We start from the raw sequence: 26,968 nt of genomic DNA on the forward strand, positions 1-26,968 counted from the left end.
TATCTTTTATGTTTCCTGGCAAAAGCTTTAAAAAAAAATCCAGAAATAGATATTTTTCAGACAGAATTTGTCCGTGACCAAAATAAAATTCGCACCTTATAACAAACTTGACAGTGACATTAATGTGCGATAATGTTCACACACCCTTTCAAGCTGTAACTGAATAATAAGTAACTTGAATGCAATCCTCTTAGAGCGAAAAAAATATCTCCCGCGTTTGATTTCAGGCCCTGTCCTTTTTTTCTTTTTTTAAAGTAAAACGTATTTGTTCATGTTTCCTCCCATAATTACAGCACGGAAACCCTTTGGTGTTTTAAAGATGGATGGAACCTCACGACTCGAAGTTCACATCGGAGGGAACTTAGTGTCCTGGTTAAGCTTGAAATGGACTATTGTATGCGAAATAATGTATGAAGCCAATATGTCACCTGTGTCAAGTCACCATAATTCATCTTCAGCTGCGACATCCAGCTCCTTGTTCATAAAGAATGTACCTCCAAAGGATCGTGGCCCCCTCATTACATGCTCATTGCATTTCTTCTCTTTTTTTCCTTCACCCCGTGGGCCTTTCGTTGTAACTATAAGCCAGCAAAGTAGGTATTGATTGCAACTCGAAGCTGTATTAATAAGTGTAGGAGTAAGATGTGTGGAAAGTCAGGGGTGTATCTGCTTCGGAGGCCTTTTCTCCTCCACACTGAGGTGGCACAGTCATTTATCACGCCTGGATCTGTGCCCCTCGTTTGGTGTAATAAAACTCCCCCATCAGAACCGTCCAACAGGTCTGAATCACTCTGTCACACCACCTTCCAGCTAAGGCACGCATTAAATCAAGCAAGCAGAACATTTCCTAAGGCAGCCATTGCCTTTTAATTTCCTGAAGAACCTTAAAATATCATTCATTACCAGAACTACACATATTTGGTTTTTAAAAGTCTCATAAATCAATAGTGGCCTGACTGCAATAATTATAACAAGTTAACATGTAATTTCCAGGCCGAGGGCCGCGCACTGGATTTTAGCATATGCAAACGAGGCAATTCAAATAGTGTGGGGATATTAATACGGAGGAACAGGTAACGAGGTACAGGTTATGAATTATGCATCAAAAAGTGGTTGATCTTCAATAAAGGAAATGAATTCACCGTGTAATCTAATTAGTTATGGAAGTCTATTATGTTGAGCTGCAGAAAGCAACTGTCCTTGAAAAGAAATTTATTTACAGTACATGTTAGCTCTTTGGAATGGAATTGCATTCTGGAGTGCTCCAAATGTTAACACCCCCACCCCACCACCCCACCACCGCCGCAGACACCACCACACAACCCCTCCTCCCTCTGCCAGTCTCTCACCCGCATTCTCCTTCTTTCTCCTCCTCTCTCTCTTTTAGCTCCAGACCTGGCCGGCCTCCGAAGAGGACCCAGAGCTTGACATCATCAGAGAACCCCCACATCATGCCCCACTCGGTCCCCGGCCTCATGTCCCCCGGCATGATGCCACCCACAGGTGCGGTTTAGTGTTAAGTCTGTGTAGCGCTCTGTCGCTCTGATTCACTCTGATTCACTCTGTCTGAGTGTCTTCTATCTCCTTCTTTCTTTCTGTCTCACACACACACACACACACAAACACACAAACACCCACTCAAAACCTCCCTACGAGTAGTGGCCTCCCCGCAGCTTATCCTCGAAATGGCAACCAGTGCAAAGTGACACATGCACCCAACCACCAGACACCAGCAGCTCACTCGTTTACCAAAAACAGATCCTCCGCTCATCCCCCCGCAGACCAAACGGGGGAGAATAAATTGAAGTGGAGATCTTTTCTCTCAGATTATTCCAGTAGATGTTGCATTTTGCCTTAAGTGCATTCTAATTAGTGCGATTAAATCCACTCCACTGGTATATGTACATAGGCAGTGGTGATGCTAAAGCAGGCTTATCGCCACAAGAATCAACAACAACCATTTGTGCCCTAACTTAGCCTCGGGCCGAGTCTTATTGCAACTAATGCTTTTGTTCTATTTGTGGCTGGCTTCATTGTGACTGCTTTGATGTTGGTGGCTGTAAGTGCTCTCATTTGCATGTTTTGCTCTCCTTTTTGATATGTACTTAATGATATTGTACTGTCAAACAGAATCTCTTTGAATGCTCACTCGCTCTACACTGCACATTGTATTAAACGAACTCTTAAATGTTCTACTTTTATTTCTACGAAGAGATGAAAAAACACCACAGCTGGTTTTTCCACGGTGATCTTTGGTGTGTTTTAACAGACGAGTCATTATCTCGCCTCCATCGTTATTTTTTCTTTCTCTTGGCAAAGCAGCGTTGGCGAGGTGTTTGAAAAATTCAATTTTAAACCCGGAATCGGGCCGTCCCTGTGATTCAGTACAATGGAGTTTCACAGGCTGGAGCTTTGAACTCTGGGAATAGGGTGAGGTCACTGGGAATCTGCGCCGCAGCACAGGAGGCGAACTTAAAGGCCTGAGTGAAACACAGAGGAGGACAGAGTTGAGAAGGAGCCAGTGTTATTTAGTGGAACATAAAGCAACAGAAAAGCCCTTTGATATCATCCCCTTTAAGCCCAGAGGGACTCTATGATCTTGACATTTAGTCAGGGTATTCAGGGGGCAGAGATAAAGTAATTGAGGTTTTTTTTTTTTTTTGGTCTTCCCATAACTGCCTTAAGCCTCCGAACTGTGCAGAGACAGAATTTATCCATCAATTTTCCGTGTTATAATTAAACCATTTATTGTTTTGATGATGGCATTAAGCATTAAACGTCAAGGAAGTTACAGATTTTGACAGATTCATAATTAAGTATGAATGACCACACAGGAGTTATGGCACGGAAGTGGGCAAACTAATTGATCGCCCTGTCATGTCCAAATGTACTGATTGATGATAAAAAGCCCAACATTGAGAAACTGTCTTAAATAGTTATCATGTCATGTCGTATTAGTTCATTTTTCACACATGCGGGAATGTGGGGCGACGGCTTCGGGGATACTCAGAGACGCCCCCAGCCCCAAAGCCACGGCACAGTTTAATATGGGCTGCAGAGACAAGTCCATTCTCACCTAACCTCTTATCACTCGGGAGTGGTTGACTCCAGCTCGAATTTTGCAAAAAGTAAAAACAAAATTAGTATCTTATCACCTCAAGACCCTGGGATTTTTTCTTTTGGTGATTTCATAATGAAAAAACCATGAGCAAATATTTCTTTAGATATTACACAAGGACGCGAACCAGATTTAAGTCAATGACCATATTCAACACAGTGCGAAGACGTCTTCCTCCTCACACTGCTCTAACAGGACCAGAGGAGCCTATGTGAAACACATTGTTAACATATGTATCTTTGCCCTTGACACCGGTTCCACTTAGAGGAGGACATCTTAATATGCTTAGGCTTCCATTTAAGGAAATACCCTCATATGTGTGTGAAAAGCACACGTGTGTACATGTGCGAGTGTCTGAATGCGGCGTGCATGCTTTGCGTTCATGCCTTGGGGTGGGGGTGGGGGTGGGGGCGAGGGGGCTGAGCTGGAGCCTTTCCAGTTGCTGATGCATTACAGGCAGATTGGCCCTCAAATCGGATTATTTGCTGTGGACTGACACCACAGCGAGATGACATCTACTTTAAAGTGGAGAGGGGCCTCCACTCACACTCTGGCCACTACTTAAGCAGCAGCTTCAATATAATTCATTTATGTCCTGGATATGGCTTCAACCTTTTGAATAACGCAAGAGTACTGCATTTACCATTAGAGAAATGAATGTCACCTACATCCTACCAGGGAGCATCCTGTACTTTACTGATCAAAACAATATTTTCTCCTCTGCTCTACTGTACATGTATGTGTGTGGGGATAGCGGTGCCTGCGGCTTTATAGTAGGTGGAGACATATTGTAATATTTATGTTCTTTTAATGCACAATTAGCACGTCAGCTCCCGGAGTGGATCATCTAATCTGGTGCCACTTCAATCTGCTTTAAAATAGATCCAGTATGCACCTGGTAATTTAGCGCCTGTTCTTTGTGCCTTCACCCCTCCTCTATCAGTCGGCCGCTTGTCATAAGGTTAGCGCGCTCTGTAATTGATACTAAATTTGTCATGATGTGGATAGCACAGTTCAAGTGGTGCAGCGTACCTAAGAGTCACGTTTGTCCCCAACCCCGGTTTGTCATCGCTGCGCCGCCACCGGCCCATGCAGTAAACGAGGGCGGCCATGCTCATTGACATGGAGTGTCTCCTCCCTGCTTATCCTGCCCGCCTGATAAATAAAGTGTGTTTTCATTGTTGCCCGTGGTGCGAGTCCCAAACAGAGACGGAGCAGAAACACAACAGATAAGCTCCGGTTATTTTTTTTTAATCACTGCGAGAGAAAGTCATAAAAGTCAGTCTTTTGTGTACTGATGTGAAGTTAATCTGATTTTAATTTAATTATACGAGTTAGTTGCGGAGGGCACAGGCATTGGGCTGTTTGTTGTAAGAATGTTCTGACATTGGTGCAGGTATGGGGCAGCTAGCATGTTAATTAATGATGAAGATCCTGACAATATGCAGAGGCATGACAGCGTTAAGCCAGTCGGCTGCTGCTTCCTTTGCATATTAATAGATCCTTCATTATTATTTAATATGACAGCTGCTCCAAGGGCTACCATCAGACCTTGTCTCTGTTATTTGCTGTTTTGTGCTCCCCATGTGACAGTGCCATGCTATTCTCTATTTGTTGAAATGTTCCCTGGTTTTCTCCTCTGACTGGCGCGGCTCTCTACACGCGGCTGCGATGCGCTGTTTGTTTTGTGCTCAGGAGGATTCCGACTCGCCCGCGCGTCTATCCGAGAAAAGTGTTGGAATCCAAAGGTGACTTTGAAAGAATATATGAGGCTGGATTGTTTTGTTTGCATAGTAATGAATGCAGATTAGCGCTGAGTGGGATTGGTCTTGTTGACGTTCAGCCTTCTTGTGGCTTAATAGACTTGTTGCCGGGCGCCAACATCTCCCAGGCTTTCTCATTAGGTCCACTGTATCGAGGTGTGTGTTATGTGGATATGACAATTGATCTGGCGAAATGAAATAATTATCAGAACAAAGATATCAATTTGTGCGTGTCTCACTTCGTCAAACGCTGGGTTGAGATGGTTTCATCAGTTTCACTATCGCACAACAGCTTTTATTTGCTTAATGCACATTTGAAAAAAACTTTTTGGTTGATTTTTTTTATTCATTTTTAATCAGTCCAGGTCGAGAAGAAAAAACAAACGTTGTGGGCAGACAGGCTGCAGTGCAATAAACAACAGTGCTCTCACAGCCAAAGTTAGAGAGCGTCGGGGAGCACCACTGCAGCACTTTGAGCGGCACCTGATTTGTGGGGGGAATTTATCACACAAACAGCCCAGAGGTGATTTCAATATTTACTCGGCAGTCTGTTCTGCATACGTCTCATTTGGAAAACAGTTGACTCTTGCCCATTATACACAAATGAAGGCTGACCTTCAGACTGGGCAGAGGCCACATTCATTATGTGGAAAAGTAGCACCTTCTTATGAGGCAATGCTTTTTTTTTTTCTCTCCCCCTGCTCGGCCTATGCATATGGAACAGCAGCCAGGGCCCATTGCAAACGAGAGGCCCCTCGTTGACATGATGTATACTGTACGTCAATATGGTACTGATGTATTTTAAGATGCAAACAAGGCTTTAAATTATATGCACCTCCATGTCAGTGGCTCAGAGTGACTCTCGCCATCTGCCTATCAGCTGGGGATGAGAGGAGAGGGTGCCCAGGCCGGTATGTTCTTGTGTGTGCGTGCGTGTTTTGTCAGCGCGGGCTCGTGCTCATGCGCGCATGTATCTATTAAAGCCACATGTTTGATTTCTACCTCTCCTTGTACTTGTGTCTCCCCACAACTGCATGGCTAATAGCTGCTCTTGAGTCCCATCACGAAGACGTGACAGCTTAGTGATGATAAACGCAGACGTTGCCTTGTTCCGCATCAAACGTAAGGCAAACCTGCATATCAAGTGTAAGCAGCCTCTGTAAAAGGGCAGGTGATACTGTATACTGTGTGTTGTGGATACGAGTGATTCCACTAATAGGTACATCTCTTCTTTTTTTTTTTCTTTCTTTCCATGCATCTTTGATTTTGTTGCGAGGATTGGCACGAAGAGTCGCGGCGCTCTCCTGAGACACAGCGAGCCTACAGGAGCTCTAAGCGCTATCTGTCCCTGCTGTTTGAGACCAGCCTCATGAATAAAGATTTCAGTCACGTTCAATACACCAGAACCCCGGAACTAGCACAATGACAAACCAATGGTTTATGATCTCTGCAGTGTGCTCAGCATATGTATGTCTATAATCTCAGACTCACTATATCAATCATGTGGAGTCCATGTTGATCAAGGTGGGCAACCATGTAAAATATAGCTACTGCAGCATATCTTCAGGGACGGCAGTGGAAAGTGAATGATTATTTTAAATGTGATGTCAATAGTCATTTAAAAAAAAAACTGATTGTGATTTAAACTCTCAAAAATATTTGACTTGTTGATCGAAAGTCAGAAAGTGATATCAATATTTAAGTTGTATTTTATTTTTTAACGGTGCAAACATTTGTGTAGGTTAATCCAAGAATACAGCAATAAGACGTTCAGGAAAAATAACTTTAATATTTTAGTTTTTGAGGATTATTTATCAGGTTTTATAATCAGTTCAAAAAAATTCAAAACTATTAAAAGTCTTGAAAACACAATATGGTATGTTATTTATTAAAGGTTTTGCTGTTGCCCATATGTCCAATTTCGCCACCACAGCACAGTTCCTCATTAATATCCTCCTTCAAATGTCCTAAACGTGTTTTGGATAATGTACCGGGATGATACAGAATTTCAAACATCCATCTTTTATTTCCCTTTTGAACATGAATCATATTCCTCCGTTAATTTTACACACACTCTCTAAGTAGTGAATAAACTCAAAGCCCCTCACAAGTTTGAAAGAATAAAATACTTGAATCCGGGCTTCATAGTTTTTCCGTTCTGCGTGGCCTTGACGCTCACAAGAGGCCTCTTTAATATGAAGCACTTCAGAATATAGCTATGAAGAAATGTAACCGGAATTATTTAAGGTGATTTGATCTGATGAATATGTTTGAATGTATCACTGAAACCCACTTTGCTGAGAAGCTTTTTTAAAGATGTGGGTCTCGCTGCGTATTTGTTTCACATGTTGAACCTATCTCGCCTCCTGGTTTGATTTTATCCCCCTTGAACCCTGCCGTGTCACATCGTATCACTACGCCTCTATTTTATATCGCTGTTTATAATAGGTTGTACACACAAAATGCTTACATCATGCACTATTACCTTGACTGCATCTATTCCCATCAAGTTACAAATACATCAATACAGAGGAAAGGGTGAACCATTTATAAAAATCATGTTTCCACACACACACACACACGGATGATAACCCGCTGTGAAAATCACCCCTGTCAGAGGATGAAAAAACCAAGCCGTGATCTCACCGCCGCTCACTCTGCATACTTTATAAAATTATTCATTTTTTATTATTCTCTCGAAGCTCTTTTTTTTTCATTTAGTTTTTTTATTTGCCAGGTGGCAGTGGCTCGGCCCCAGTAGACATGTAGCGTTCTGTAAGCGCTCCGTCTCCTCTCCTCTCTCTCTCCAGGCCTGACAGCGGCGGCGGCAGCAGCTGCCAACGCAGCCATCGCAGAGGCCATGAAGGTCAAGAAGATCAAGCTGGAGGCGATGAGCAGCTACCACGGCAACGCCAACCACCACGGGGCCGACGAGAATGGAGACCTCAGCTCCGGCATCGGTGAGGATGCCCTTCACAGACACACACACAGACACACTGTCACAAACAGAAAACACATATATTCACATGAACGGAAGACAAATGCATGCTGTGTGAGCCTCCACAGGCAAAGACACAAACACACACATTAAGACTCACATCCTTATCATCATTTTGACGAGAGAACTCAAGCCTTTTCCATTGTCACACAATCATCTATGTACTATTTTAAAATTAGAATTATAGATATTTACATTATGATTGATTATTGTCCAAATGCATATACTGGTTTAGGTTACTGCAGATTGGCTGATAACAGACATGATTTAAAAAAATTCCCAAATCTTTATTTAGTTTGCAGACGAATGCGTTTCAAGTGAGTCTCATGATCTCTGAGTTATGACCAATTAAATTCATCATGTTTCGTTAAGGGCAGAATAACATCACGTTACGCAGGATGGCTTGGACTTGTCAAACTAGCTTTAGCTTCAGCTGCGGTCCGTGATTTAAAGCGTTGTGACAGTTTATGTGCTCAGACCACGCCTCCACGAAACTGACCTATGAATACATTTTTCAGGGCTCCTGCACATATTAAATGACTAACTTTAAATATGCATCTCGTTCTGCACATACATCAGGATGTACATTCAAAATCAGATTGGCTGATCCCATCTTGGATTCTTCAAGAAATCTTAAATCTTGTCCAAAAAATGTGCAGATGACCGAATTTCCAGTGAGTCAGACTTAAGAGTTATGACCATTTAAATAAAAATAAAAGAAATTAAAAAAAAAATAACATTTTTAATTCAGCGATATTTTCCACTCTTTTTTTTTCATAGAATAAACGTGCGCTCAAGGGGAGTAAGTCTAATCCCTTGCAAATATCTTTTGATTTATAAACAGTATGACCCCACTCATGCATCAAACCATTCACTGACAATGTATTCAGGTTTTGTCACTCTTCTCTGTATAAATATATATAAAGTTTATAAATCTATAACATTTCGACAGTCATGTGACAAACAGTGTTTTACAAGTGGACAGATATTTACCTCAGATTAAAACCAAAAGCTTCACACTCGCTGCCTAACTTTGTACCAGATTTAATTGAAACCTGCGGTAAGTTGTTGCGATGCTGCTTTGTTAACAGACACACAAATATACAGAACCAAAAACCAATTTGCCACAGGTCATAACTGATCCTACACACACACTATAGCTCGTCCTAAATCAAATATTTTCCCGACACCGTGTCCTCTCTGCTGCTGTTTTCTTTCAAATGGAGAAATATTGTTTTTTGTTCAGTTTACATTCACTGTCAATATTAACTTTGGTCAGGTAAGTCCTGCTTTCTCTAGTTACGTTACACGTTTGTGTTGAAAGAAAGGAGAAAAAAAGAAAACATTCTAAATAGCAAAGTGAAACTGTGAGTACAGTTTCCCAAAGCTATCAGCTTTTAACAAGGCCTAATTGAATTGCTGTGAGAGCACTGGTTTTTCAGTATGTGCCATTTCAATTAATTATTAGCCCTAAAATGCAGAAGGATTTTGGTAATATCACACAGAACCACTTAGTGTATTAAAGAGAATGATAATGTATGTTGGTGCAGATTCATGAGCCCATTCCAAATTATAGACCCAAATGTAATCCCCGTAGCTTTGGTTGCTAAATGGAGGTTTTGATTCACTTACAGTAATAAATGGCTCGACGGCTGAATACATTTCAACAGTAATACTTGACACCGCGGCGCTTCTGGCGTGCGGGATGAAAACAGGATGTGTTTCTAAGCAGATTTAACAATGCAAAATGCATAAAGTGTGAGGTCATCACTCTGAGAGAATGGAGTGTGTAAAAAAGAGAATATGAGCGTGCGAGGTCACGGAAATAAAGATAAATGTGAGCACCAACTGCAAGGCTATGGCAATGGAGCTAATAAGAATCTGTTTTATCTTTTTACAATTTAAATTGTAACCTTGAGCCCACAGCCAGCCACACAGGCTCCCAGTAGAATCATAATTCTGGCGAGGGGGAGCAGCTCTAGGTATGGGTGCACGGGCCACAGCATTAGCTCTCTGAGTGAAATATATGGCAGTGACGCCTCTCGGCCCCATCCACAATCAATTGGATTCTTTTCCTTTAATATTTACTCGCAGCGATGAGATGCTCGTCTGCATGGTGATGAACAGTCTGCCACTGGCGTTTGAAGGTGACCTGTCAGTGAGTATGGACAAATCTCTCGCTCGCAGAAATGTAGAAAATAAATCATTAGGGGCAGGCAGTCAGACAGGGGCCTCTCTCTCTCCCTCACTCTCCTCGGATTTAAATCAGCTCAGATTTATGATTTGAATTAATGCTTCGTTTGGTCAAAGGAATGGTCGCCGAGACAAATGATGTTTGGTACTGAAACCATCCTAATATTGATTACTGGTTGTCGCAGCAATCTCTTGTTTATATCAAGCACTCTCCTGTGACAGGGTGGCCACCAGGAGTCATCCTGATAATACGCCGAAGAAATATGGGCCCGCTCTGCACTGAAGGGGCCATGAAACACGGCTCACAGCGTGCCGTCTTCTTCATCCGGCCCCGGGCTTCCACCCGCGTGTTTATTTTTAATGGAAGTGTTTTTGCAATTTCGCTGACTGACTTAAAAGAAAAAAGGCATGATTACATTCCAGAAGTGTCTCACTCTGGCTTGTTTGCTCAAACTATTTTGGACTGTGAATGCCTAATATGTCCAGCTCTCGGGCTTATTATCCAACGGCAATCTAAACTTATAAATCGCTGGACTGATATAGCTCAGAGTGGGCAGAAAGAAGAGGCCTGTATTTGGCTGTGGCCTCGTCGGGATGTTGTCGGTACTGACTGTTCAGAGCTGGGGTATGACTTCATGCTGTTTTTTTAACACACTCAGGCCCCAGCTGCTCTCAGGAAATGGACTGGACTTTTATAATTGTCCAGCCTCAGCCACGACTCACAGCAAACGGATGTGTTTACCCACACACATGAGGTTACCCACCGTGATAGGAATTGATATGATAATGTGTGTATCTCTGGTAATACCACAAAGGACATAGATCCGTTTAATCAGAAGGAGCAACTACATAATAAAGTCATCGGTAAAAAAAATGTAAGATCTTCCTCAGGCTAGCACACAGGTGCTTCGTCTCAGTGTTTGTCTGAAGAATATCTTGTTTTGCAAAGAGCTTAAAGCGAGACAGCCAGTGAAGGACACTCTGTTCTGTTTGTAGAGTTGGATTTGCCCGTCACTGTCTTTGTGTTGATGTAAACCGAACGGGCTAATGTTTCTCCCCCGCATTAAATATTCATCACAATTAGACCTTCCTGTTTGCATCAATGTTATTAATTATACGAGGGGAAAAAAAACAAAAAGCCGGTCCCACCCTCAGCCAAAATAACCAAACATCCCGAGTGAGAGGAGAGGAGGGAAACAGGTATTCTGAGACACAGATAAAAAAAACCCCGATGAAGACGTGGTGACATAAACATTTAAAAAGAGACAGAAGGAGAGGTGTGTGTGTTTCTTTGATTCTCTCCCTAACGCTCTTTAGTCGGGCAGACAGAGCCCTCTCAAAGCACAATGTGGATTGTTCCCTCGTCTCTCAGGAAATGCCACAATTACAGATCACAGACCAAGCAAAACACGTGTGGCGCAGGGCCTTGAGGGGGATAAACAGCCCCGCCATTCCCTCCCAGTGCACTGACCCCAGCCACAACCTTCATTACTGGGAAAGAAAATATTGTCAGCTGCCCACTAACAAACACCTGCCAATTTCAAGAGAAGGAATTGCTTTTTTCAGCTGCGGAAGGAAAATAAAGTGTTTCTCCGACCCTCACAAGAAGGAGTGGGAAGAAAGGATAATGCAACATTCACCCTTGTCCTCGTTTTCTCCGACTCTGTCTCACTTACTTCTCTGTGTTTCACCCTCTGCCTCTCTTTGGCCACTGGGTGCTGCCCTGCCACTCATCTGACTCCTCGCCACACAAGTCTAATGGAGCTGAAATCTCGTTTGTAATTAGATATGGGAATTCCATTGTCTTCAGCCAGATGATGCCCTGACATGCCAACCAAACAACTCGCCGACTGACAGCACGGCAGGAAAAAGAGGACAGAACACTGACTGGAAACTTTTTAAATATTTGCTCAACCTGTAACGAAGCCGTATAAGCAGTTACACTCTGCAGCACTATTTCACAACCTGAAAGCCCTTTGTCTCGCATCTGTGGCTTCAGTCCAGGCTGCCTGGGCCCAACAGGGAGCGGGGGAGCCACATGCTCGGCTGAAGCTGGACGGGTGGTGACAGGTACCTGGAGTGTTGCCTGACTGCGAGTTGAGAGGAAGAGGTTCTGGGTGAGATGATGAGGAAGCATCATGCTCTCTTCCCAGGGTCATCAGGCTAATTTCTGCAAGCCCCACCCTCATGCTTGCATCTTTGCCTGTGCGTGGGTGTGTATGTGTTTGCATGCGTGCTCGCGTGAGAGCGAGAAAGAGGGGGCCTTGGCCCCTGAGAGTGCTCTGTGAGGAGACCACAGCTGTACACTCCCAGCAGCTAATTGGTCCTTATCTAGCTGTCCCATTCATCTTCATTTTTTACCAATTACTGAGCATTATCTGTGTTCTCAGTTGGGTATGGGACTTAATCCTTTTTGGTTAAGCTGGTGCTACAGCTTGCAAATTTCAAATAGAGGAAGGAGGGGTGGTGTGTATGTGTGTGTGTGTGTGTGTTTGAGTAAGGGGGTAGTTGGGGAGGGTTGGAGAAAGCAGGGAAAGGTGGAGGGAGGCGGAGAGGGGTGGGGGTAAAAGTCATAGCAAAAACAAACTCTGAAACTTCCCATCATCCCTCACAGGCAGGATGCAATCAATAAACAATGACATCACACAAAGGAGAGAAGGGGAAAATGGAGGAGATCAATTATTGGCGTTATAATTCAAGTCCTTGTTTGCAAACGTTGCAGCCTCATTGATTAGGCCGCTCGTGTTGCACTCACCATTATTGACTTGTTAAAACCATATTTTCTCATCATCAGTGGTTTTGCATTGGCGGTCACACAGATAACAACGCTTTAAGGGGCGCCATTAATTATTCACAATGTATTCATTTTAAAGCACAGGGAGTCCAAATCATCCTGTTTACTCTACAAACAATACAAGTATAGTACATTGCTCATCCAGAAGGTACATCAAGACGCCGCAATCTGGGACAGTTAGCCTTAATTTTCTGAGATCAATGCATAACTAGGCTCCTCTCTATATGGGGTCCGCACTTGGCCATGCTGCAGAGCTGAGTGGAGTCAGCCTGGAGACCATGCACTAATTACTGGAGTGTTTACCGCTCTGCTGGATAGCATTTGTACCATTTTGGATCATATCTGTGAGTAAATGTGCTTTGCGCTAGACCGATAAATATGACATTAAGACGACAGTGTTTTTGAATGAAATAACAGTGGAGGGGAAAAAAAGATAGTTATCAATTATAGAATAAACACAAGACTTGAAATGGGTAAAATTAACAGGCCTGCACGTACTGTATGTATACTTCCAGGACATGGAGGGACGCATGTCAGCAGACACAGACAGTAACAAGCACAAAAGCAGGACACATATAGAGCGACTGCTTCTGCACTTTGATAGGGATCTGTTTGGTCACACTCTCTGCGCCAGCTGTCAGCCCAGCTCCACTGCTGCGATTTAATTAGTCTGTTTATGTCCTTTCTAATAATAAAGCTCTCTGGGTGGAAGGACACATCCAACTGGCTGTAGCTGCACTCTCCAACCTGCTAGCTGCACTAGTGCTGGTGGCCCAGCGCAACTAAATGTGGGCCATGATGGAGGATGGTGGCTACTTCCTGCTCCTCTAGACAGAACAATGGCCCTCGGGCTCAGATCTAGTATCACCCCCTACTCAATCCTAACCTTAACCATTAGGGGATAAAGCACATACTGACCTGATATGAGTGTCTAGGGGCAACTTCATCCATCTTCCTCTCTAGCTCTCTTGTGGGAGCCTTTGTCAGACGGAGCTCTTGAGAGAGACTAGATTGTAGCCATAGGCTGAATGGAATTCGTTTCACGAACATATCATAACACCTCTGTCGCTGTAACAGATTATTGTCTCGTCTGATTTACGCCATTTCAGTGTGCTTTGTTTTGATTTCTCTTTATTCCGAACTGGACCAAATAGCGGTGTCAGACACCCCGAGCTAGACAGAGAGCAGCCGAGCAGACAGACAGCCTTCCAGCCTGACTGAAGAGCTTGATGGGTCTCTGTCTCTCTCTTGGGATTTAGCCCCTCACCATCTCTCTATTAGGCTGCCAGGCTCTTGGGAGCCAGGTGACAGATAAAGTGAAGAAGGACACACACATTTTAATAGACATTTCAAAAGATAAACCTGATAATGATTTCTCTTGTTAATGAAGTCTAATGTCCTCGTTCTAATTCCGGTAGCGTCGGCTGTTAAGCATCAGCGTAACACTTGAATATGCATGATTGGTAAAATGCGAGGCGCACTGATGTAGCCACAAAACACACAAACGCAGACAACTGCAGAAATAGATTACAATAACTGGGGGAATTGATTAAACATCATTTCCGTAATGATCCATATCAAGTTCTATCATGTTTGAGTGGCAGCACAGTTTCCAGATTATAGGGAGGAGGAGACACGAGCAGGAGGCGACACACGAGACGGACCTCGTGTCACAGAAATATTTGTTTGATTGTCTCCTGTGGTTAGTCGCAGGAGCTATAAAAAAACAACTGACCAGTCGAGTTGTCATCCCTCATCAACATTAGGCCTCATTCTTTATTAATTGGATGGATTAATTTGGAGCGCTTTGATGCCGGGGTGATGCATGCGTTCGGCTGTCCCCTCCTCACTATTCTCTGTCAGGTTGAATTTAGCCAGGGAAAGGGCTGACCTTTGAAAGTGAAGAGATCAACACAATTTGAAAAGACAATGTCACTTGGTGTAAATGTGATACGTGTAATGAATGACATTCAACCTTTCAGTGATGATGAGCTTTCGCAGGTTGCAGTAATGTGAAAAATATACACACTGTGTAATTGCATAGATTGTGGTGCAGTTTACGCATATGCAGCTAAGATGGTGCAGCATTAGAGTCTGCGTATCATGTGCTCTCATTTGACTGTGATTATGTCTAAGAGGATGCATTAGCATAGAGCAACAATATTACTGTGTAGACAATAACAGTAATGACAATATACAGTGATGACAACAGGAAAATGGCAATCTCTTTGACTGTGATTACGCTGTGAAAATGTGCCGTATTGGTGTGATAGAATTAGTTGGTTCTGTTCCACGCAAGCACTCTGTCTGTTACCTGAAACGAAAAGAAAGGTTGTTTCCTCTCAATTATGATCTGGGTTCCCTTATCCAAATAGAGCCATCAGCCGTATACTGGGCCCAGACATCTTCGTCATCACACCGCCGCTCCTCTGGGACCAAGATAAAGACAAAGAGAGCAAGCAAGTTCAAACAAATGTTGAGGAATTTCACAATCTGCACAGTGCTGACAAACAGAGGGAAAGCATTTCTGGATAAACTGTGTTTAGAATCACTTAAGAAAATAATTTGAGTACATAAAAAAAGATAGATTTAAGAATATGCATTTTTACACTGCAATTTATGAAAACATGCAAATGGAGAAAACCTCTTCATCAATTTGACAACACACGCACTGCAAAAAGAAAACGTGCCACAAATACTCACAACATAACAAAATACTCAAAACAGTGTTTAAAACAGTGTTTACTTGTGTTGGGAGTATTTAATTGTATATTATGAGTATTAGATTGTGTTGGGAGTATTTAATTGTGTTGTGAGTATTTGGTTGTGTTGTGAGTATTGGTTGTGTTGTGAGTATTGGTTGTGTTGTGAGTATTAGATTGTGTTGTGAGTATTTAATTGTGTCGTGAGTATTGGTTGTGTTGTGAGTATTAGATTGTGTTGTAAGTATTTCATTGTCTTGTGAGTATTTGGTTGTGTTGTGAATATTGGTTATGTTGTGAGCATTGAATTATTTTGTGAGTATTGGTTATGTCGTGAGTATTTGATTGTGTTGTGAGTATTTAATTGTGCTGTGAGTATTGGTTATGTTATGAGTATTTCATTATTTTGTAAGTATTGGTTATTTTGTGAGTATTTAATTGTGTTGTGACTATTTCCTGGGCTATTTCAATTTGCACGTGTTTTCTGAGATTGTGGTGCGTTGAGCTCTCAGGGCCACCGTAGTAATTAGATCCAAACTAACGACCTCTTCCTGGACCGCTGTGATGTAAAATTCACTTTACAGTCAGATACATCACACACCTTGAACTCATTATCACTGCAACCATGAACCATACACTGCATTACCGATTTCCTCTCACAGAGGGGATTGTAACGGAGGAAGTGAGAGCGCGGGAGCTAGTGATGCTAATTTTGTAATTAAAACGGATGATCTGATGACCACATGCAAACTGATCCCCCCCCAAAACCCCACCCCCCCCGTTACCGTCACCGTCCACCAAAGTGATATGACGACTGAGTGGGCCGTGATTGATAACGCTCGTCAATATATTTCATTTCAGGAGCCTTAGTCAAATGACAACTGGTTGTCATTGACTGAAAGCAATCTTTTTAAAAGGGGAGCCTTTGCTAAGTATCAGATGAAAATGATTCCTCTGTCTGCTTGGGTGTCACTGTCTGTAGGAGCTTTATTGATTGGGCTTGAATATATTGCACCCGCAGTAGTAACAGCTGCTAGTAATATCTCTTCTCTCCTTCTGCTCCCCTCCTCTGTTTCGCCGCGCTTTTCTCCGCCACAGCTTATTTTCGGCAGATCGGATGTTGCCGCTCCCTCGTGCCGATGTTGTGTATTTATCAAGAGTGATGTGTGACAAATGTAAAGTGAGCCTGGTTCTGACCCAAATTACAGGAGCGAAGGCCGTTTGGTTAATGTGTCCTGAAGGCCTGGCTGCACTGGCCACCCCCAGCCATGTGCATGATTGCATTAACTAAAACCCGCCATTGTCTCTCCCCCACTCTATACGCTCACTGTTATCAAGCACAAGGATGTTGGCATTGGTTGGTAAAGGTCATTTACTGTAATGAGATTTGCCACATGCAAGCATATGGCTTGATTATTGCCCTGTTCGTTAACATTTTCAGCAAAGAGACAAATAGACAGCTAAAAGTGGGGCCAGTGCGGGTGGGGGTGGTGGCGAAAAACGTGTTTAGCATTTTCTCCTCAGAGATAGAAAGAACTTCCTTTTTCTTTTTTTTTTTTTTTACAACAGATCTGTCACAGAGATGATTGATCTTTCAATTTCATAAGGAATGCGTGCCATTAGAGCCGAGGATTTAAATTATCCCATAAAAGTTGCCTGCCTTAGATTTTACACACTTAAAGGACAAACACCTCTGTCTGCCTGCTTGATAATTTCTGCCACATGTTACACTCCAGTGGTTTGGGGTAGGAAAGCAATTATGTTACCTCATCAAACCAGAAATGTTTTCTTATCATGGTTTCTCTTACATTACGTTACATTAGGCATCTTGGCAGGAAGTCTTTGCCCACCTGAATCACTGAGAAGTCTATCTCTATATCCTGGCACGCTAAACGCATTTTGTTTGTTGACGTGCGCGAGCTTGAAATGCATCCAATCATTGCGGTTGTAGCAATGTAACGCATATTGTTTGCATGTGTTTCTACGTCTGGCCGGCTCCATGTGGCATGTGAGTACGTACCTATGCACAATTATCTATACTGCATCACTGTCTGAGCGTGCGTCCATATGTTTTCACGTTTACTTCGCCTTGTTATGGCGAGATGTATTCTTTTTATGTGCCTGTGTGTGCACGTGAGTGTTCAGCAGGTATTTAACAAAGGCAAGATGTTTGCTTTATTATCAACATTAACTGCGTAAACACAAAAGGCTTCAAAGTTTCATTCAATGACACTGAGGGGCTGTGGGTGGCTACATCAAAGCTCAATACCTTCCTCTCTCCCCCCCATTTTAATGAGAAACAGGACTCTCCAGCCTTGACTGAACCTGCCATCTGTGTGTGTGTGTGTGTGTTTTTTTTTTTCCCTTGTTTGTGTGTGTATGAATGTGAGACCAGTTGTGTTTTTGTGTATATGTAAGCCTGCACTTGTGTTGCATAAAGTGGCACCACGATGCCAGACAGCCATATTTATGGAGGCTGAGTCTCGTGTTTGATCTAATGGCTATGAGGCTCCCTCCAGCTCGCACAGGCAGGGCTTCTGATTTTGGAGATTAACAGTTATGGTAAAGATGAATAGCTGATTAGTGCTGAGGAGAGACCTCTAAATGTCTTGCCGCATGACAGACACTTTTTCACGAGCCATTCATTTCCTTCTGGGACCGGTGTGCAAACCCTTGATACGACCACAACAAAGACTCCATGTGTGCGCGCGCCGCCGCCTCACCTTTGTCGGAGAAACACATACACGACATGGGGGCATTTCACAAGCGCAATTAGGAGGAAAACCGAGATTGTTTTGCAGCAGCCGTCTCCATATGCATTGTGCTGTGAGTCAGTCCATTTTAGCTGCTCGGCTGGAAAGGCCCTGTTCAGTTTGACAGATCAGAAGAGGAAAAAATTATCTCGACACCATGAAAAACCAAAAGGCTTAGCACTGAGCAAATCAGCCTTTTGTCTTGTTCAATTCAAATCAAAGGATAACCAGGAATGTTTGTTTGACAACAGCATTTACAATGCATTGTTCTGAAGCCCAGAGCCTCCCAAACAAAGACAGATAGGCTTTAAACAAGTCATTTAATTAGCACTGGATCCACAGCTTTGCCTGCGCCAACCAATTATACATTCCTGAGGCATGTGCAGGTCCTATTTCACGGCAGCGAGAGGCAGATCCTCTCCAGCCCTGTCTCTTACAGTACATCTCTCCTTTTCCATTTAAGAGAAGGTAAATAGCCCAGACAGACAGCTTCATTAGCCAGCATCTGAAGAGCGTGGGGCCGATTGTCGCTTAAATAGTGCGCTTTTACTGCAGGCCCAGGCGGCGACCTCCGATCAATTACAGCTGACATTATTGTTTGTCGGGAGCTTTTTTCCTGGACAGAGGGAGTAAAAAACGAGATCAGGCCTGAGCTTTGGCTGGAAATGTAATCTTCCTCCTCTCTTTGGTTCTTTCGCTCCACAAACAATAAATCATTCAGTTGAGGAGATAATAAAGTGCCAAGTAGGAGCTAGTTTAATTTTTGTCAGGGGAAATCTGTCCACAACAGAGTTAAGGGTAAGGGGGCTGGCTGCTGCCTCCATAGCATTTTCAGTGACAATGGCTTACTTCCTTTTTTTCCCCTTATTTTCCTCTGTAGGGTTAGATGGCCACAAAAGGCTGAAATCCTGTTTAGATGAAGATTAACTGCAGCACAAATCACTGCAGGTTATCATTTCTGTCATCAAAATAAATGACTGCCCTCTCTTTAATCATTTTAAAACATTCAACGCTCAATCTTTTTTATTTTTTTTTTCAGCGTGATTCTTTTAAGTGTTGGACCTATCGTCAGCCGACGCAGTTTGGTCCTGATGTAACAGCTTTTTAATCATCTTGTTACCAAGGGCTGTTTTAATTCATTCAATTCATCCTCCGCGATTCAGATCTTTGCTTATCCATGCGCGAACTCCCGAGCACTGCACAACATAATAGCTGAGCTGTTTATATTGGTATTAAGTGATTTGTAGTTTTAATGATGGTAAATAGGAGTTCACCTTTGCAGGTCCCTCAGGCTTACTTCAGGTAAATTACTCTGAATGTATTGTTTATGCCCTTCAGGAGCGAAGGGGGGATGCAGGGCTGGGGGGAGGCGCTTGTGCTTGTGGGAATTCACCTCTCATCAGGTCTGAACTTCTGTGTCGGAGATAAACAGAAACTGACAAATATGATTCTGACGGTTTGCCCGCTGGAATATCTGCACAATATCCAAGTGATTAATGAGTTTGACGGATGTTTGTTTAATGTGAATTTTGAAAAGTAACAGGGAAACTTTAATGGCGCATGAGACCCAATAGTTTGTTGATGAAATCACATTTATATTTCATCGATCCAGATTTCCATTACACTGCATGTCACCTTAATATTTTGATTTCTTCCTTTCATCAAGATCCAAAAAGATTCCTGGATCTGCCCCCTGATCCGTATCTGCACCATAATTTAACAGGTTCGTTTCTGACCCACACCACATCCTTTCACCAAGTTTCATGGTAATCCATCCTGTAGTTTTTGTGTATTCCTGCTTTCTGACTAACTAACAAACCAACCAACCAATTAACCGACTGTGGTGAAAACATGACCTTCTTGTTCTTGAGTATTATTGTCGAGTTTAAATTCTTCAAGAATGTTTACTGCAGTTATTCCTAATCCCTTCATTTAACAAGAACAAATCCAGCAAACGGCAGGAACTTGCATATGAATGAAACTAAAACACTTGATTGTCTTGCAAAAAATGCCAGGTCGGATGAATAAACCAATATCCTTCTCACCTGGGCTCTTTCAGCGACAAATAAAGGGATTTGCCGGACCCTCGTCGGTCTGTGGCACGTTACCCTACAGCGGCCTGAATGGGCCTTTATGGGAGAAACAGCGCTTTAGGATGGGGCGACATGAAAGGGGCTGGACAGGCAGTGAAAGCGAGACTAATACCCACTGGAGGGAACAGAGGTCCAGTGTTTCCCCCCCACCGGGCCGCCTTTCAGGTGGCGACACATCGCTGAAATCCACGTAGCCAAGAGCACAAGCTACGGCGAGGAGAACCCGACAAGTAGAGGAATGTCATTTACACCGAGTAGATTTTTTTAGGTGATTCTCCAACTCTTTTCATACTTTATGGAATTGGAGAAAATTTGTCCAACGAGGTGCATGCGTCTTTACGCGAGGCACTGTATTTGATTGAATGGGCGTAATGTATCCATCTCAAAGAGAGAGTAAGTCTCTTCACTCGGGCCCTTGAGTGGCCTTGAAGGCTGATAGGTACCCTAGACCTCTTCATGTTGTCCTATAGTAAATACCCCCACAATCAGGCCCTCTGTGGTGTTTTTTAATTGAGCTTAGCCCGCTGAGTAGTAATTGATTCAGTCTGAGCTACAGCAGAGGCGCTGATACAAGGTGCTGCTTGGCTTCCGCCTTTCTTTAATCTCCCCTTGCTTTATATTGTTTGGGTATACTCGCCACTGAGAAACTGCATGCCATCTTTCTTATGGAAATCAATGCTTCTTTTGGAAGGAGGGGAATGACAGAGAGGAGTACTTCTCATGTCCTTTCATTTTCAACCAGTGTCCTTCTCTTTAGAGGCTCCGCCATGCAGATCTCCTTGCCCTTTGGCTACTGATGTTTTGTCGGAAAAGAAGAGTGGAGTTGTTTTGTGGATCGGCTTTCTGTAGTGCAGCATCTTATTTTTCCCCCCCACCCCCTCCTCCTCCTCCTCTTTCTTTCACGCAGCTTTTTACCTTGAATCCGGCTGCCAAGAAAGAGAAGAGAAAAAAGGAGTGAAAAATCAACAGAGGCTCAATCAGATCCAATAGTGTCTATGAGGTTTTCTTTAAAGCAGTTGAGGGAAGCGTTTGAGCGGTGGAGGAATGAGACCAAACTGTTCCCAGTCACTTTTGATCCTGCCAGTTCAAAGTCCCCATAGAGCGGAGGGTGGAAGGAGCATGGTTGCCTGCGTTGTGGCGGTGGTGGTGGAGGGGGTGGGGGGGGTACAGACACCTAGCTTTGACCTTCTGTCTGCGCCCGTGTCCTTTGAAAGTTGGCTTGTTTTCATTAAGCCATTCAGAAGCACAGTGCAGGGCCACAGTTTGACTAACTGCGAAACCCCCCAATGGTATCTTTATTAGACATTCTTTACATTTTCAGACTGCTAATGTCTTCAGTTTTCCCAATTAGGCGTCCCATTGCCAGACAGCAATTGAATAATTTAAAACATTTGTACGATATGTCTGATGTTGTAATGGAATAATTTGTGTGCATATGAAAAGGGAGAGAAACGAAAATCCCGTAATTGTGAGCGAGCTAAAAGTGACTCTTTCTGGTCTCGCTCACGCCTTCCATCTCTCCGGTCTGGAATATAGACCGCTATAATTAGCCTAAAGTCATTGCCACAGTGTAGTCTGACGGTACTTGTTTGTCATTAGCACATTTAACTAGTCATTTGGGTAATGGCTTTCAAGATTGCCTTTGTTTTTACGGTGATATTTTTTATATGTAAATATTGAGACAATTTCCATAATGTGCCCTTTTTATTCATCATAGAATAATTGATGCAACTTTACTGCTGTGTAAACTTTGGTCTTTGAATGACTGTGGATATACTGTGGTTATCGTCCCCATTCTTTCTTTATTATTATTGCAGTAGAATCTATTATTAACATAAATTGTAAAACATTTATGTGTATTATGTTAACATGGAAGGATACCCAAGAAGCAATTAATTTAAATCATTCAATTTTTTTCCTGATGGATCGCGGGTGTGAAGATTTAGTGTTATTGGAGGCCAATTTTAAAGGGATATCTCAGTGGAAGGAAATGTCTGATTACTGGATTAACAGTTTTCAGACAGTGGCTGAAGTTTCCCCTGTGAATATCTCACTCATGATACGCATCATTGAGTAACCAACAGCCTTTTCATGTGTCTCAGGCCTGGAACTCCCCTTCATGATGATGCCACACCCCCTGATCCCAGTCAGCCTGCCCCCAGCCTCTGTCACCATGGCGATGAGCCAGATGAACCACCTCAGCACCATCGCAAACATGGCGGCTGCAGCACAGGGCCAGAGCCTGCCCTCCAGAATGGTCACCTCTGTTATAAAGGTAAATTTTAAAACAGGATGCAGCAATGTGACAAAGATGGTTTAGACGTTTCCTGCTGCAGATTCAGTCTATACCTGCATATTTATTTTGGGTGTTCTGGGTGTTTTCTGTGGATGCAGGGGCTGCAGGAACGTGTGCCGGACAGTCCCTCCCCTGCTCCCTCCTTAGAAGACAACAGGAGGCCGGGCAGTCACCCATCGTCCCACCGCAGCAGCAGTGTGTCCAGCTCCCCAGCCCACACAGAAAGCTCCTCAGATAGGATACGTACGTCTTCATACTACAGTTAGTGACGCCGACAAACCTCCAAACATACTGTGCACACATTGTTGTTTTGTCAAATTTACAAAGACAGAGAATAATTCCACCTTCAATATTAATTCATCCTGTCTCATCACTCCAGCTGCACACCACAATGGCCTGTCCATGAACCAAGCCCTGCTCGGCCTGTCCCCCAACATCCCGCCTGGACCTAAAGAGGGAGACCTGGCCCACGACATGAGCCACGAAGCAAAGAGGATGCATGCTGACAAAGGTGAGTTAACTTGAATTTCAAAATACATATAGTATATAAGGAATAGAAAACTAATTTGTAGCTTTATTTCATTCTGTTAAATGTTTTCCCATTTTGGAATAAGTCAGATCCAAGTGACTGCATTCTTCATCTATTGTAACAGCTGATAATATCAGATGTAATTCTGGGAATAGGTTCAGAAAACAATTTTGAAGTCTAAGTCTAAATGCGAGCAGAGAAGGTTTGTCAAACCTGGACCAAGTTAATATTACAAAATCAAGACAGGCAGGAGGAGATATGTAGTTTAGGTGTCACCAATGGAAGAGTCCATTGTTTGTGTTGAGTACAGCAAGTTCCTCTTGCTGTATATAGCTTGCTATGTTAGGGTTGTTTCCTATGAGTATTCAATTAAGAAGGGAAAACCTTATAACTGTGATATGGTACATTTACAGCATATGTCTGTTCTACATTACATCTGCTATGATCACATGTCATCACCATAGCATCCAAAGATAAAGAGCAGTGTTTTGAACAATTCTCCATGTTACCTGCACCATTTTCAATAAACTGTCACTCAGATGTTATGTTCTCATGCACCCATGAGCCCTGCTGTTCACAGCAGTCACAGTAAACAGATGTAGATCTCCTGAAATATTCTAACGTTAAAAAACAAACATGGGCAAAGAGAAAGTATAAGAGCTGCTGTTCAGTCTCCATGTTCAGTCATTAATTACACAGAGCTACTACTGACTATTAGAACTAGAAAGAGGTTTCATATAATAGTTTTTTGACATCCATTTTTTATATATGCATTTAGGATTAATTCGTATTTGACCTGTTTTTAATGTACAACAAAAACATTCTTATTTACATAGATGTGGTAAATAATGAGCCATCACATGTGGTGCTCACATGTGCAACTCCCCACCAACTGTGATCTGGAGGTTAGAATCCCAATGTTCTCATTGTCCCGAGTAAATGTTTTTATTATTAATTGCCGGGCTTATTTAATTATAGTTTTGCTTGGCGAAGAAGAAAAAAAGAAAAAGGAAAATGAAAGAAACTGATAGAAATCTACTAAGCGTGGCGGATTAAATACAAAATGAAGCAAATAATAGAATTTAGTATTCTCTGTTGGTTTTAGCAGAGCTGCGCTGCGCTGTTCTGGGTGATACAGGGTGGGGTGAGGCTGATAATGATATTAAAACCACTATGGAAATCATTGGGCTGTATGTTCCCTGTTGGCACGGCTGACGTGGAGATCAGTGTTAGACCTTCACTCACAGGGTGTGAAGCAGTGAATAGTAATAATTAGCAGGATCATGAGCTGAATTTATGGGTCACAAACTGTCTGTCTACGTGCGCGTGTGCATGCGTGTAAGTATGTTTGTATGTGGGGGTTAGGATTGAGGCAAACACAAGCAGAGAGAAAGAAGATTTAACCAAGTATCCACACACTAAATCAACTGAATGTTTCCTCGGCAGCGGAGATCTTACATCTTAACTGAAGTGCCTCCTCTAAACTCACATAATCAACACAAATGGACTGTAATTCCTGCGCAATATTAGAGGAGAAAGCAAATGACCAGGCAATCCACACCAATTCTCGACAGTTGACCCGCACGCGCCTCCTGACAAACACACACTGTATTATCTTTGAGATTGTCAATTCCTAATATGTCACCGGACTTGATTAGGATTCCGAGCTCTCCAGTGTGTGCACCAGAGGTCTCAGGCTGTGGAAAACATTTTTATAAAATAACCCATTAATGCAGAGGAGTGCAACTAAATTAGTTACCAATTTGCTGAGCATGAATTAATGAAGAGAGCTTCTCCCGGCTCCCACAGTTGTAATTTTCATAATAACCCCAGACCTTTATTTGGCAGGTTGTTTAGTTTTTTCGTTTGAAGGTTTTCATTAGTCTAATGAGGACTGTGCAAGGGCGAGCAGTCAGCACAATTTACATGAGGAAGCTATCATAATAAATGAGGCAATTTGAATAACATGCACAGGTTTATGCAGCGAGATAAGAGAGATTGTAGCAGCCAGATTCAGAGGTAACCAATACATTAGAACCAACTAATAACCAAAGTAATTCCAATAAAAGCTTTAAGTGAAGGGAATAAAATTAATGATAGATATATTGAACTGTAATGATATGATACATGATGCATTAGATTAATAAAATAAATGTGTTCCATTGTTAAAAGAGGGGAGAGGCCTCACCATCCGCAGCTTTGTTTATGGTGAGTTTTTTAATTAGGCTTGTTCATCGCATCAGTTTGTTTGGATAAATGAGATAACATTCCAATGGTTTAATGATATCTCTCCACTTGTTTGATCTTTATGATCTTGGCAGAGCATTAAATTAATCTCTCGCAATGCAAGAGAGGAGAGAGAGCACGCTAGGTGCAGAGGAAGGATGCAGTGCCCCCGCTCGTATGGTGGCGATTTGAAATAGCCAGACGCCTCCGAGACAGCCACTATAATGTCACATCACTCACATCCTATGAACACGTCTCATCTTTTTCATGTAATCTCTGGTGATGAAGGACAAAGGCCTGTTTGTTGTTGTCTAAAAAAGACCGTTTCCAAAGTTGTGTCACCCAGTGCAGAGAAACCCAGATGGTAGGTTTTCTTTTTTGGGGCTGTTGTTTGAACTTGTTTATATTTTGTCCAAATTTTTGCCTGAGAAAAAAATGGGGAGATTAGATGATGTGTGAGGAGAAAAAAAAAAAAAGCTTAGTAGAAAGCTAAGTGTTATCTCACATGTGACTAATTGAATTGCTTCAAACAGAAAGTCTGTGGCGATAGCTTCCGACAAGCCTCTGTCTCGTGAAACAGCAGGTATCTGACAAACAAGGGGAAATTTGAAACGTACGGAAGCCTTTGGCTGTAAACTCACTTTGGACATCAAACACTTTGACATCATTTTTTTTTCCCTCCTTGGGGAAAAGGTGTTTGAAACGCAAGCCATGTGCATGTACGTTGAAGTGTACGAGTTTTTCTTTAAATACCATGTGGCAGTTGAAGCATTTTGCCAACAACAAATTTCCCCACTTCCCACTGCAGTTAAACACGCCACATCTCTTTTCCACTGAGCTAAAACGCCTGACTGGAGAGTCGGAGGCAACTACGGCATGTAAACTGATTCTGTAAACCATATTTTAAAAGCGGGTGAATCACTGGTAATATGATATTGGCACTTCCCTGGTAAACGTTATATATCCTTGTTGACACAACAGGAGATGCACTCATAATGTCCTCCCCAGCACAAATGGAAGCCTGCGGTGTATTATGTCACCAAGAGTTGCATCCTTTCATACCTGCTATCGTCTGAGCGATCGCTGATGCACCGAGCAGCCGGCGTGACCACAATGGACAAAGCCGATTTGCCACGCCTTTTCTTTGTCAGGATGCTGCCTCCGTGTCCGGCTGACGTGCTCACAGAGCTGCTGCGCTGTGCATCGTCTGTAGTCCCAGTTAACAGTCTGATGATGAAGTGGAGCAGGTACCGGTGTCACACTCAATTACCATACAGCGGCTTTGGGCAGGGGCCCGTGGACGCTGTTGGTCTCATGTAGACAGAGGGGATATAGTTAAAAAAAAAGAGATGAAACAGGCCAAAGAAAAAGTGATTTCTAGCCTTTGAGGTCTTTGTTCTTTTTCCTTTTGTGCATAAGCATTTGCAACGATAAAAAGGAAGACAGGGGACTTTGGGTCAGGCGAAACTTTTCTGCTGCAGCCCGGTGCTCTTTTTCGCGTTG

At 42.8% G+C, this 26,968-nt stretch overlaps 1 protein-coding gene across 14 annotated transcripts in view; it reads left to right on the top strand.

Moving 5' to 3' along the window:
- Positions 1 to 26,968, top strand: part of dachd (dachshund d) — a 93,775-nt gene that overhangs the window by 46,993 nt on the left and 19,814 nt on the right. For 4 of the 14 annotated variants that reach the window (XM_047342595.1, XM_047342592.1, XM_047342597.1 and 1 more), the window contains exons 2-8: positions 1,388 to 1,503; positions 7,692 to 7,841; positions 15,242 to 15,325; positions 19,988 to 20,044; positions 22,517 to 22,689; positions 22,800 to 22,971; positions 23,090 to 23,221. In XM_047342595.1, coding sequence (XP_047198551.1) covers positions 1,388 to 1,503; positions 7,692 to 7,841; positions 15,242 to 15,325; positions 19,988 to 20,044; positions 22,517 to 22,689; positions 22,800 to 22,971; positions 23,090 to 23,221 — 884 coding nt within the window. The remainder of the gene's footprint in view (positions 1 to 1,387; positions 1,504 to 7,691; positions 7,842 to 15,241; positions 15,326 to 19,987; positions 20,045 to 22,516; positions 22,690 to 22,799; positions 22,972 to 23,089; positions 23,222 to 26,968) is intronic. The other 10 variants (XM_047342596.1, XM_047342599.1, XM_047342598.1 and 7 more) reach the window with 7 other exon arrangements.

The sequence above is a fragment of the Hippoglossus stenolepis genome, chromosome 13, assembly GCF_022539355.2.
Source record: "Hippoglossus stenolepis isolate QCI-W04-F060 chromosome 13, HSTE1.2, whole genome shotgun sequence".
NCBI classification, from domain to species: domain Eukaryota; kingdom Metazoa; phylum Chordata; class Actinopteri; order Pleuronectiformes; family Pleuronectidae; genus Hippoglossus; species Hippoglossus stenolepis.